This window comes from Manis javanica, chromosome 1 (genome assembly GCF_040802235.1).
Source record: "Manis javanica isolate MJ-LG chromosome 1, MJ_LKY, whole genome shotgun sequence".
Taxonomy (NCBI): Eukaryota; Metazoa; Chordata; class Mammalia; order Pholidota; family Manidae; genus Manis; species Manis javanica.
Window position 1 is genome coordinate 6,152,307 of NC_133156.1, and position 11,997 is coordinate 6,164,303.

General features: G+C 47.2%; 1 protein-coding gene across 1 annotated transcript in view; it reads right to left on the bottom strand.

Moving 5' to 3' along the window:
• Positions 1-11,171, bottom strand: part of LOC140849836 (uncharacterized) — a 98,450-nt gene extending 87,279 nt beyond the window's left edge. Inside the window, exon 1 of the mRNA XM_073238342.1 lies at positions 11,097-11,171. Coding sequence (XP_073094443.1) covers positions 11,097-11,171 — 75 coding nt within the window. The remainder of the gene's footprint in view (positions 1-11,096) is intronic.
• Positions 11,172-11,997: the final 826 nt, after the last annotated feature.

The following is an 11,997-nucleotide window of genomic DNA, read 5'->3' on the forward strand; positions in this document are numbered from 1 at the left end:
AACAAGTTAATCATGAGCACCGGGTGGTGGGCAGCTGTGACCCTTGGTCAGCTAACCTTGGTCAGCTAATCCTACATACCAAGCTTATCGTGCAGAACCTCCCTAACCATTGAGGAGTAGTCTTATCCTGCCCTTGCTTAACCCCAGGATGTATGTCTTGCAAGAATAATGTATAGTTGTGGAAAATTACTATGAGTTAAGTTCTTTGAAAATGCTATATAAACCCTTGGCTCTGAGTGCTCAGGATCCTTGTGGAGACCCGCTGCGTCGGGCTGACACTTGGACCCCAGCTAACTGGCTGAATAAAGACTTTGCTTGAATTTACATCTCTATGCCTGTGTAGTTTGTTCTCTGGAGAAGCCTCGGAAGCCCGGACCCTAACATTTGGGGGCTCATCCGGGATACGAGCGGCTTCCCTGAGAACAAAGGACAGCTAGAGGCAAGGTCTAATTGTCCAGACGGGGCAGTGTAATTCGAGGTTTGCCCCCTCGTGTCTGCATAAATCCATTATAAAGCAGGAGTCGCCATCCCGTGTATAGTCTCAGGTTAGTGGTCCCGAGTGAGGAAGTCCAGGCTGGTAGTCCCAGCCCCCAGGTTAGCGACCCTGGGTAAAAGCCCAGGTAACCAATCCTGGCCCTAGGGTCCGAGTGACTTGGCCTTAGGACGGCAAATCTGATCAGCAGAAAACTGGCAATTGAAGAGGAAAAGATCGAGCTCGTTACCCTGCGGCAGTCCGAGTGGACGCCCTTCAGGAGAATTACGAGAGTTTTTGAGGACCCTGAAAGCGGTGAGCGTGGTGCGCACCAGAGTGAGAGAAGGACCGGTCCGAACAAGTGCGATCAGATGTAGTGTGTGTGCTTGGTGTTATCATTGATTGTTTTACTGTGTTTTGGTTTCGGTTTATATTTTTATTGCGCTTCTCATTTTAAGTTTCCTTGTTCTAAGGTTCTCCTGCTCTCTCCGTTCCTCCTTTCTGCCACTACATCATTCCCCGCGGGCACGGGTCGGGCAATTAAGAGCCATTAGGGTGCCCACCGCTAGAAGACTCCCGTGACAGGATAAAGGGGTCACAGCCGCGAATCCCAGATAAATTCGTGTCCCCCGTGGAAAGAAAACTGCAACGAAAGGCACTCGTTCACAAGCACATACAACAGTCATCTTGTTTGAAGTGGCATCTTCATCCTTCGCCTGTGTCTCCCTCATATTCTTTTTCCTTCTTTCTCACCATGGGACAGACTCAGACGACCCCCTAAGTGTGTAAATGAACATATCTTTCTACCTCCAGATAGTATTAATGAAATTGATTTAAAGACAAGCGCTTGTGAAAATTAAGTATTCTAAAACTTCCAGAAAACCTGATAAAAAGTGTTAAGCATTAATGCTAATTTGAGTTTGCCTGAGGCGGGCATGTCCTTGTAGTTATCAGCTGCCTAAATTTACCTGAGGTTATTTAAGTCATGTTATCTGCTAAATCTTTTAAGAATAAAATGCTTAAAGGCTTGGCTTTGTCTAATATTCAGTAAAGGTCTTGTAAGTAATCTAGAATAGTTGTTACGAATGAGTGAACTAAATGAGTTTGACAAGTGAACACCTTTTTAATTGTGTGTTACAGTGTGTATACCTACCTACTGCCTGAGAATCTTTGTAGTAACCTAAAACCTTAAAGTTTTGCTAAGTTAAGAAGATATACTCTATGTTTAGTGAGAGATTGTACTGTAAAGCTCATAGTTATAGAAATTATAAAACGTGTTCATAAATTTGTAAATCTAAAGAATGTTAGTTTAACAATTTACAATAGCCTACTTCTCAGTGTTCACTGGAAATTAAAGTTTCTAATAGTTTTAAGTTTTAATTAAAACTACTTAAAGTAATAAAGAAAACATTTCTCTATGCTAAAAGATGTATGTTTTAATAAGAAAAAGTATAAAGAATGAAAAGTCTTCTGCATGCTAAAGAATGTGTTTTGTGATAAAAGAAAGTAACTTTGTTCTAAAGTACAGCTATTTATTTAAAGAAAGAAAACAGCGTGGTGCCTTTTGTTGTGGAAGATCTGCTCAGCCTGTTGCTTTGGGGGGAGGGTCAAGATGTTTAGAGATAAAGTGAGATAAACCCAGTCAAGCCGCAGGCAAGCCCAGGCATAATTCTCACCAGCTTATGTGCTTGAGACCATGGAGCAAATGAAGAATAAATTACTATATTCTTACAGATATAGTCGTGCCTAGTGAAATTAAAGCAAGTGAGTCTTGATATCAAGTGCACAGCAAAATTAGAATCTCGTTTCCAGTTAAACAGTTTTCTTTAACTGTTAGTCTGCTCTTAATGTTAAAAGATCAAAGCAGTTTCTCATGCTTAAAGTCTCAGTGAGTTGCCAGAATATTAAAAAAAAAAAAATGAAATCATAATATTAAAAAGACTAAAAGCTAAAGTTTGTTAACAACTGTATAACCTTTATTTGCCTTTGAAATATTTTGTTATTGAAAACAATTGCATGGCCTGAGAAATTGAATTATTTATTCCATATATTTTTGTAAGTAGAAAAATCTCTAACCAACAAATGATTAAAGTTGTTACTAATTATTTGTTTTCTTAATTTATCCTCCTAAGCAGAATAGTAACAAAGCTTTTTTCAGCTGATTAAATGCACTTAGTTAACAAACCGAAATTTATTCTTAAAAATTAAACTGTAGAATCTGAACAAGATTATGTTTCTCCCAGAAAAACAAGTTTCACTGTAAAAGTTTAAATAGACAAACGTGTGACCACTTTTGAGAAAGGTTGTAATAGATTTTTTTTGACAACCACCAGGTCTTCTTGTTTAATTTATATACTGTATGTTTTAAAAAACATGGGGGACTCTCCGTATTTTTTAATGCAAATGATCTTAGAGCTTTTAATAGAATTTGCATACCAGCTTATATCTACTATTAAAGAGTAAAACATTCTTAAAGCTTTCAGAGAAGACCTGTAGACTTAAGCACTTTCTCTGCTTTTTTTTGTATCTAGTCTTGGACACTTATGCTAAGTTCAAAAAAGTGCTTTTACCTCTAGTTAACTCTGATATTTTCCAGAGGGCCCCTAGAACATGTCAGAAGAATTTTTTCTCATTAGATAAAGTATTTGACTAATTTAGCTTATTTATCTGATATATATATTTACCAGGAAAGCACTCAAAGAGAATGATGCTAAACTTTGTTACTGAATGTTTTGTATTACAGAAATATCAGAATTTCCTTATGTCAACTGTCTTACAGTAAGCTCTCATCAGATCTTTAACCATTGTCATTTGTAAGTCTTTTGTCATTTATAGTATTATCCCTAAACTAGTAAAGAACTAGATTTCAGCAGAACAAGTATTAATTACATAAGATTACATAAACTAAAGAAAATGATTTTGTGTCTTTTTGTTTCAAATGTTGCTGATAAAGTGTTTTAACCTTGTTCTCTTAAACTGACAACAGTTTAGTAAATGACTATCTTTATGAGCAGAATTGAAACATCCTTCTCTCCTGATCCCTCCAGAGTTTAAAAACTTTCAGTGACTGTTTTTGTATTCCATGGCAGTATGTTTATTTGCACGAGTTCAATAAAAATCTGCTTTCCTTGTGAGAAGACTACTTAAGAACACTAGTTATACTGCCAGGGCTTTGACTAAAATGTCATACCTGAGAGACATGTGCATAGACTCAGATGTGAACAACTTTAAAGAACTAAAATTGACTTTATAAAGCCAACAAAGCCCCTTGGAAGAACTGGCCTAGTACCTTGCTTACAGAGTTCCCAGCAGCCTTACCAGGTGAGTAAAAAAGGTCACTTCCTGGCAGGTGCAAAGACCTCGAGAAGAGAAAAATTCATCCAAATCTACAAGTACTGCAGGCAAAGCCTGATGGCAAGTCTAGCTTAGCTGTCTGGCCTCAAGAGGCCTTTAAAAGCTCAATCTGAAATTCCTTACAAAAAGTTCCAGCAAAGCATATTTAAAAGAGCCTGTGTAATCAATTGCTCTTCTTGCTGCACTTGTGCAAATGATCAAGCCAGCTGTTAATTATTTTCTTAACCTGGTTACTTCTAATAAAAATGAGAGTGATTTTAGAGAAAAGTATTGTTTCAATAACAGCAGCCTCCTTCCAGAATAGAAAATCCAACTCCAGATGTTGCTACATAACCTAATAACACAATTTGTTTTATCTTGCCTAGAAGCCACAAAACTGCAAATAGTAATAGAAATGAAATGCAGAATAAAAGCGCCAGCCTTCTGAGGCCCTCTCAACTGACCAGTGATAGAGACCGAGGTGCACCCTTTACTGCGCCCCCTTCTCAGCACGAAGCAGCCAGAGCGGTCATCACCCCTTTTCCCTAGCAGCAGCTAGAGTCCCTATCTGTAGAAGAGAGAATGAGACAAAGACCAAGACTCACTTTATCCTCTGTAAGTAGGCAAAGAACCTGCATTGAGAGAGTTCCTAAAACTTACACCTCCCTCTGCAACAGGACAGAAGTAATCAGCACCACCCCAGCTTATTCTAACAAGTAGTAGGCCTGCCAAACCAGAGTCACTCCATGTGTTACCTTTATCAAAGAACCTATTAGCACCATGCAAATCATAGTGTTGAGACAGAACTATCAGAGTGTTAACCAAACAGATGACCCCTAATTTCATGATTGAAATAGATACAAGAAGAAGAGGGGAATGTAAGAATAGAAATAGGTTAGCATAAGCATAGCCATCTTAAAGGCCTAGAAGCCATTTTCTGAGTATGTGACTTAGAAAGAAAAAATAGAACTGGGTAAGGCCTTGAAAAACAAGTTAATCATGAGCACCGGGTGGTGGGCAGCTGTAACCCTTGGTCAGGGTGCAGAACCTCCCTAACCTGTAACCCCAGGATAACAAGAATAATGTATAGTTATAGAAAATTGCCTTGAGTCATCGGGCTGACTTGGACCCCAACTAGTTGGCTAACCTTGGTCAGCTAATCCTACATACCAAGCTTATCGTGCAGAGCCTCCCTAACCATTGAGGAGTAGTCTTATCCTGCCCTTGCTTAACCCCAGGATGTATGTCTTGCAAGAATAATGTATAGTTGTGGAAAATTACTATGAGTTAAGTGCTTTGAAAATGCTATATAAACCCTTGGCTCTGAGTGCTTGGGGTCCTTGTTGAGACCCGCTGCATCGGGCTGACACTTGGACCCCAGCTAACTGGCTGAATAAAGACTTTGCTTGAATTTACATCTCTATGCCTGTGTAGTTTGTTCTCTGGAGAAGCCTCGGAAGCCCAGACCCTAACACTACTGGTTCATCATCTGGCACACACGACACAAGGGAGCCACAGCATGTGTGATGAGCAGTTTTTCTGAGAGTACAAAACAGCTTGAGGAAGAGAATAAACCACTGAATCTCGGGCAGTGGTTACCTCCACATGTACTGATGGGGAATGTAACAGATTCTCATGGGGACTCATTTCTGTCATGTTTTTAATTTGTTTAAGCATTAACATGAGAACAGTGAACTGAGTATCCTATCCATATGGAATCTTGTTCAGAAATTTATCAACGATCTGAAAAACAGAAAAACCATTTCCCTACTTGGAAGCCTGTGTCTGGAATTCAGAGGTCTTGGAGCTTTCTTAGGGTCACCATGCCTGCAATGGAAGTCAATGGAAAAGTCCAAGAAAACCATCCAGGCAGGCTGACAGAGAGCCAGACCCTTCAGGAATGCAGGGTCAGGGTGCCCAACCAGGCGGAGGACCATGAGCAGCTAAGGTGCCTGCTGAGAGCAAAGGGCGCAGGAAATGGACAAAGGCGGCCAGTGATCAGCACCTCAGCCCTGGGAAGGGGACCTGCAAACACAGGCGCTTGACTGATTTCTTTTTGTTATGAATAAGTTTCACCGTGTGAGGACTTAGTAGTTAAATTTACATGAATCTAAAACAAAATCTCCCAGGAGGTATAGTTCCAGGAGGAGAGGTTCCCCACCCGGGGCAAAGTTTCCTATGAATTCCACGAGAACAAAGGAAGGCAAGGGCAAGAAGTTGGGAACTGAAAAGTTTATTCTCACAGCTCAGCCTTTCCCAGATCACAGCAGCGGCTCTCCGAGCCCCCTCCCCATCCTCACAGCTCCGAACCCCTGCCGTCCTGCCCTCTGCCATCCCGCCCTCTCCGGGCCGCTGCTCAGAAGCTCCTGTGGTAGCCCTGGAGTTCTCCCTCCAGGGCGCTGCTCAGCTGCCACCCCACAGCCCGGAGGCACTCTGTAGGTGGTCCCTGGTGACTAGCAGGAGCCTGACCAATTACATACCAGGTCAAGGAGAGGAGAATAGGTGTTTCCTCTCCCCTACCCTGCACAGGCAATCCCATGACTGACTGGCCACTCTGCACCCAGTAAAAAACACCCCATAGATGTGCAAATAGGATACCTATTCGGCGAGGCAGGAATCCTGCTCATAAAGTTCCATTTTCCCCACCACATGGGACCCTTCCTGCAAGCATGGGTCTCTTTGGAGTGACTCATTATGGTGAAACTTGTTCAGTTAATTAACACCCAAAGATGCAACTGTCACTTCCTGACATTGCATGGGCACAAGACTTACTATTCCCAGAGGCTGGGTCTGCTGTCAGGAGCCGCAGCCCAGCAGGCGACACCCCTCTGCCCTGGGTGCCCTCCTCCCGGCCCTGGATTAATGCTGGGCCCTGGCACTTTTCTTTCTCACTGGAGGGAAAGCAGATACCCACCAGACTTTTCTTTCCTGGAAAAATCACTCTCCTGGATGCTGGGCCACCAGGAAGGGCCTGAGCTGCTGGAACCAGGATTTATCCTGAGTGCTGACTGTCCTTAAAAGCACTCCCAGCAGAGGCCAGCCTGCAGTGTGTCCCTTTCAGTCATCACAAGATGCAGTTACCTCAGAAGCACCACCAGTTCATCAGAAGGCCCTCGCTCTTAGCCACTTTTTCCAGGGGACAATGTTCACACTACCAGGTGAGCCATTACCTACGGATCACAAGGTGGACACTTGGGGTGAGCTCAGAGCATCGTGTGTTTACCACCCAGATAGAAGCGTTTCTGTATTTTACTGGAAAGGCTATGTCCATGCATGTCCACAGAGCATCAGTTTGGTGGCCTTGCCCTGTTGGACCCCCTGTCTATATGACCCTCTAATTCCACATCTTTCAAACCTCCCAACAGGAAAGCTTCACACTCCAAAGATATGACCACAGCCCAAGACCATGGAAGAGAACACAGCCATCCCCGGGCTGCACAGTGTACAGGCTCACACCCAACTGCTCCTTTAGGACATGGCAACAATACAGCTGAGCACTGAAACTGGTGATCGTTGAGACCATGGACCCCAGAACCATATGGGCCTGAGGTCACCCTGGGCAACATTCGCTGATGAGGACGATGGTCCCTTAACCTGGCACCGGCGCTCACTCCATGCTCTATCAGGCCTCAGCCATGGAGGAGGGGCCACAACACACCTGATGGAGAAGCTGTGAGGCAGAAAAACAGATACAAGCGGGGTGGAGAGAGAATAAGGCCAGTAAATCCCACTAGAAGGGACACAAAGAGTTAACCAGTTAAAAACAGAGAGCCAGAAAAGACTCAGAGTTAATGAGTTAATCAGTTAAAGCTCCAAAGGCCAGGAATAACTTGGGATGTCCAAATATTCCCCAGATCAAGGAAAGTATCCCAGCATAGCCCATGTCTTCACTGTGTCAATTATATTATGCCATTGTAAGATTTACTTTATCCTGCTAGAAGGCCCAGCTTATTCTTTAACTTAACCTATATGTTGTTTTTCCTCCTCCAGCCCCTAATCAAGTAATTTGCAAGCTGGGCAGGAGGCAAGCATCATGATTAATTTAGCAAACAAGCCCAGATATAAACAGCATAGCAAAAACAGGAAAGATTCCATCTTAAAGCTAAGATTGCATTTTAAAACCCAGGTTGTTAAGAAGTAAGATTCTTCACATATGCAAATAAACAATAACTTGGTCCACCTCTGGGGTAGGGCAGGTGATAAGTTGCCAGAGGGAAGCTGCTATCCTGGGGAGGAACTGGATCATTAAATTTCTTGTGTTAAGTTAATTTTGCAAAATGACCTGGAAGACTGATAATAGAAGAGAAGAGAATAATGTCTTTCATCAAAGATAAACACTTTGAGACCACTTAAGTCAACATTCCCTAGCCCATTGTCACATTCCTAAAAAAAATCCTTAAAAGGGGGAACCCCCAATCTTTCAAGGCCTGCCTCCTCTCTGAGGTCACCTGCTCTTTTTCTCAGCCTTTCAGGGCGCCCCTCCTCTCTGAGGATGCCTTTCTGTACTTTACTGTTTCTAAGGGTACGGGGGTCACTTTCTAAGTACGTAACTTTGAACTTTTACTCTGCTTCACTGCTGTCTGCCCTTCTTTATTGCAGCTGGGTCAAGGACCAAGGGAAATGAACCCCACCCCCCCCAACAAAGTCAGGGGCCTTCTGTGGAATTTCTGCCCTAAGACCAATTAGGTATGCAGGGAGACCAGAAGCCCTAGGTCACCGGGAGCAGTGGGGTTGAAGGACTGAGGCCTCGTCGTAGCCCTAAAGACCACCTCACACATCTTTCCCTGGTAGGAAACACACAGGAAAGGGAACTTGGAGTCAAGGACAGGATTCCAGGAAGATTCAGATCTGGGAGAAGGGTGATCATGGGGGCCCTAAGGGGACCTGAGGACGGAAACTGCCACTGCCCCGAGCCCTTCTCTACAAATGCTCTTCCTCTGGCCTTATGCTTTCCACAGGCACATTTGGGTCTTTGTACATTATTTTCCCCCTTTATTGCTGATGCAGTTTCAAGTACTGAGCTAGAAAACTACAAGTTTCTAACATTTGCTCCAAAGGAACCTCAGTGAGAAAAGCAGGAAATGTTCTTGCAGTCTCCAAAGTGCAGACAGGCAGCACTACTCTGGGTCAGGACATGGCCCCGGCAGGTCCTGCGGAAAAGAACCCACGCCAACCCACCAGGAGCACTGAGGGGCTGCTCTGCCACTGACCCAGGCGAAAGCTGGAATGGACCTGTTCCCTGAGGAAAGGGGACCAGAGGGGGTCCTTCAGGAGCCAGGGAGGGGACTGGCCCTTCTCCCTTCTCAAATGTGTACTGAGCTGACTGCCCAGGGCATTTCTTCAAGGAGGAACATGACATTCAGTATGTTTTTAAAATGAGCCCAGGACCAAAAAGAGCCCCATGCCACAGCTCCAGGCTGTGAAGAAACATGACTTTAATGTGCTATGATTCCAACATTATTATCACATAAATATCACCATCAGGGGGAGTAAATCGGGGTAAGGTAGGGAGGTCAGGGGGTTGGGGAGGGGCATCCCCTCTCAAGAAGTTTACTTCTAGCATTTTCTGGGTCCTCTGAAGCCCATTAGAGTGGGTAGAGCTAGCCCAATGCACCCCCAGTGTCACCTTTGTGTCCTCCAACTGAGAAGAGGCCTCACATAAGCTGCTTTCAGAGTTTCATCCTCCAGTGAAGTGGGGCTCCAACTTGGGGCCCAGGATGCTGAACAAAAGAGTCAGCTTAGCTTGGGGAGCTACCCCACAGTATCCTGCCGCTCCACCCGTCCCCACTGCCCTCTGTGCCCTGGCCCTGTGCTGAGCACTCTGCCAATCAGCAGCACCCACAGCTCCCTGCAACGGGAGGGGTCATGAGCACCACCCACTCACAGAGGAGGAAACTGAGTCCCAGAGAGGGAGGGGAATCACAGTACTGAGTGGACTAGTTAGCACTGAAGCTGGGATCCAAGCCCTGCCTTTAGGGACGCCCTGCACCCAGGGAGAAGCCCCCAACCCCCACACCCATGGCCAGAAACTCATTAGCCCTGAGCAGAACAATAGCCAGTTTTTCTGGGTCCTGAAGAACAGTGTCTTTCTGCCAGCCCTCTGGCGGGACTGGATGTAGCTTCAGGACAGAGGGGCACCCCTGAGCTCCAGGAGCTGCAGCTCAGAGAGCCCTCTCAACTCCTGCCGGCAGCTGTAGCCCACACCAGACTCCTGCCTGGCTCCACCTCTTCTCATCATCGAGGGACTCAGTGGTTTGGAACCAGGACACAAACTGCTTCTTGGGCTCCAGGTTATCCACACTGGCAACCTCCTGAAGCAACAGGATCTCACCCACTGTTCAAAATTCCTGGGGCAGTGGAAGGCTAGGATGCATACGGGGCCTGGCCGGGGACCCTGTAGAGAGGCCTTTGTGGAGGTGAGAAGCAGGGAAGAGGTGTCCAGGGTCCCTGCTCATGTGGGAACCCTCCTTCCATCCAATGCCATCCAGCCCGGCCTGTTCTCACAACTGGGTTTCTAGCTCCTCCTTCAGGAAGGTGGCCTTGATGCCACACCCTTCCCCCACCTACCAAAGCCTTGAGTGTCCCCAGCTCTGGGTGTCTAACCCTCCCAAGACATGTTAGACTCATGGATGGGCCACAGGGGTGGTCCCATCCAGGGGGTCTGTGATTCCACATCCCATGCTGACCCCAGAGGTAAGCCAGTTACCTCTTTTTCTGGAAGTTAATCATGTCTCCTTGGAAGACAGACAGCCAATGTCTATCAGAAGCAGTACCCTGAGTCCAAAACAAGTCCCCATTCCATCCTTTCTTGAGTTGCACTGCCACTAGAGCCCACCAAGGGGCAGGCCTGCCCATAAATAGCACCTGGGCCAGGCTCTGGGCTCTTAGAAGCGCGGACAGGGGAGCTGACGCCAACCCTCTCAGGACAGACAGATTGACTGAGGCCTCAGGCAGGAAGACACCGCCTGTCCCCTGAAGAAGTGCTTCCTGCCATTAAGGGGCAACATCCCACCCCCTGGACAGGGCCTGAGGGAGAGGCCAGTCCTGCTCAGATATGGCCTCCTGCAGCCCTGAGCTCCACCCGTCCTGGGGCCAGTGGAACCTGACACCTGGAACTGAGGCTTAGGTGGACCCACCGGGCCAATCCTCTGTAAGAGGACCAACTCCTGCAGTGGCTGGGAGGCTCTCAGGAGGGGAGGTGGCCAGGCGCTGAGACCTCTGGCCTAAGTGGGGGCTCTCTCCTCTGTGCCTCGGGGTCCTGGTCCCTCTGTGCCCCTCTGAGCTCACTCACCTCTAGATAACCATCCAGCAGGTTACCCAGCAGCAGCAGCAGGTGAGAGAGGAACAAGCTCAGGAAGGGACCCATGCCCTGTGCCATTGGGATGGGGTGGTGATTAGCCCTCACCTGTCCCAGGGGCGCCCATGGACACTCCCCTAAAGCCCTCCCCGCCCAGCCGTCCAGGGCTCTGACATGAACTAGTCCCACATGACGAGCTGCCTCCTTCCCTCCCATCCATTCCCTTCCTGGTCCCTCCCACAGCTGCATTTTAGCAATCCCAGGGTCTGAGGTCCCTGCCCCTCCCCAGCACCCAGCTTTTCCAGCCCTCCTAGACACTCCAGTGCAGGAAGTTCAGGGCCTCTGGCACCAGGAGCAGGTGCTGGGGGCACCCCCACACCCCTGAAACTGGCCCCTCTCTTCTTATCTGCTGCTGCCTGACCTGTAACCCCTGGGCCCCCTTCCAGTTTGGCCAAAATGGAGGTCACATCCTGCAGGGTCAAGAACATGTCAGGGAAGTCATATTCTCCTCCCATGTGTCCCCTGCAAAAACCCAGACCTTGGTTCCTGGACATCTGGCCCGAGTCACCTGGTACTCTGCAGACCCCTCCTCCGGCAGGCTCTCGCTCCGGGGCGACACCGGCCCTGGCAGGCTCTCGCTCTGGGGCGACCCCAGCCCCCACCTCCGGCAGGCTTTCGCTCCGGGGTGACACCAGCCCCCTCCTCCAGCAGGCTCTCGCTCTGGGGCGACCCCAGCCCCCACCTCCAGCAGGCTCTCGCTCCGGGGTGACCCGGCCCCAGCACACACTCATACTCAGAGGCATCCTTGTGCTGCGCGACCTGCCAAGGCACTTCCTCATCTGCAGTGTGAAGGGAGCGCCCTCTGCCTCCCAGGGTTCCCTGGGGAGCTCAGTGT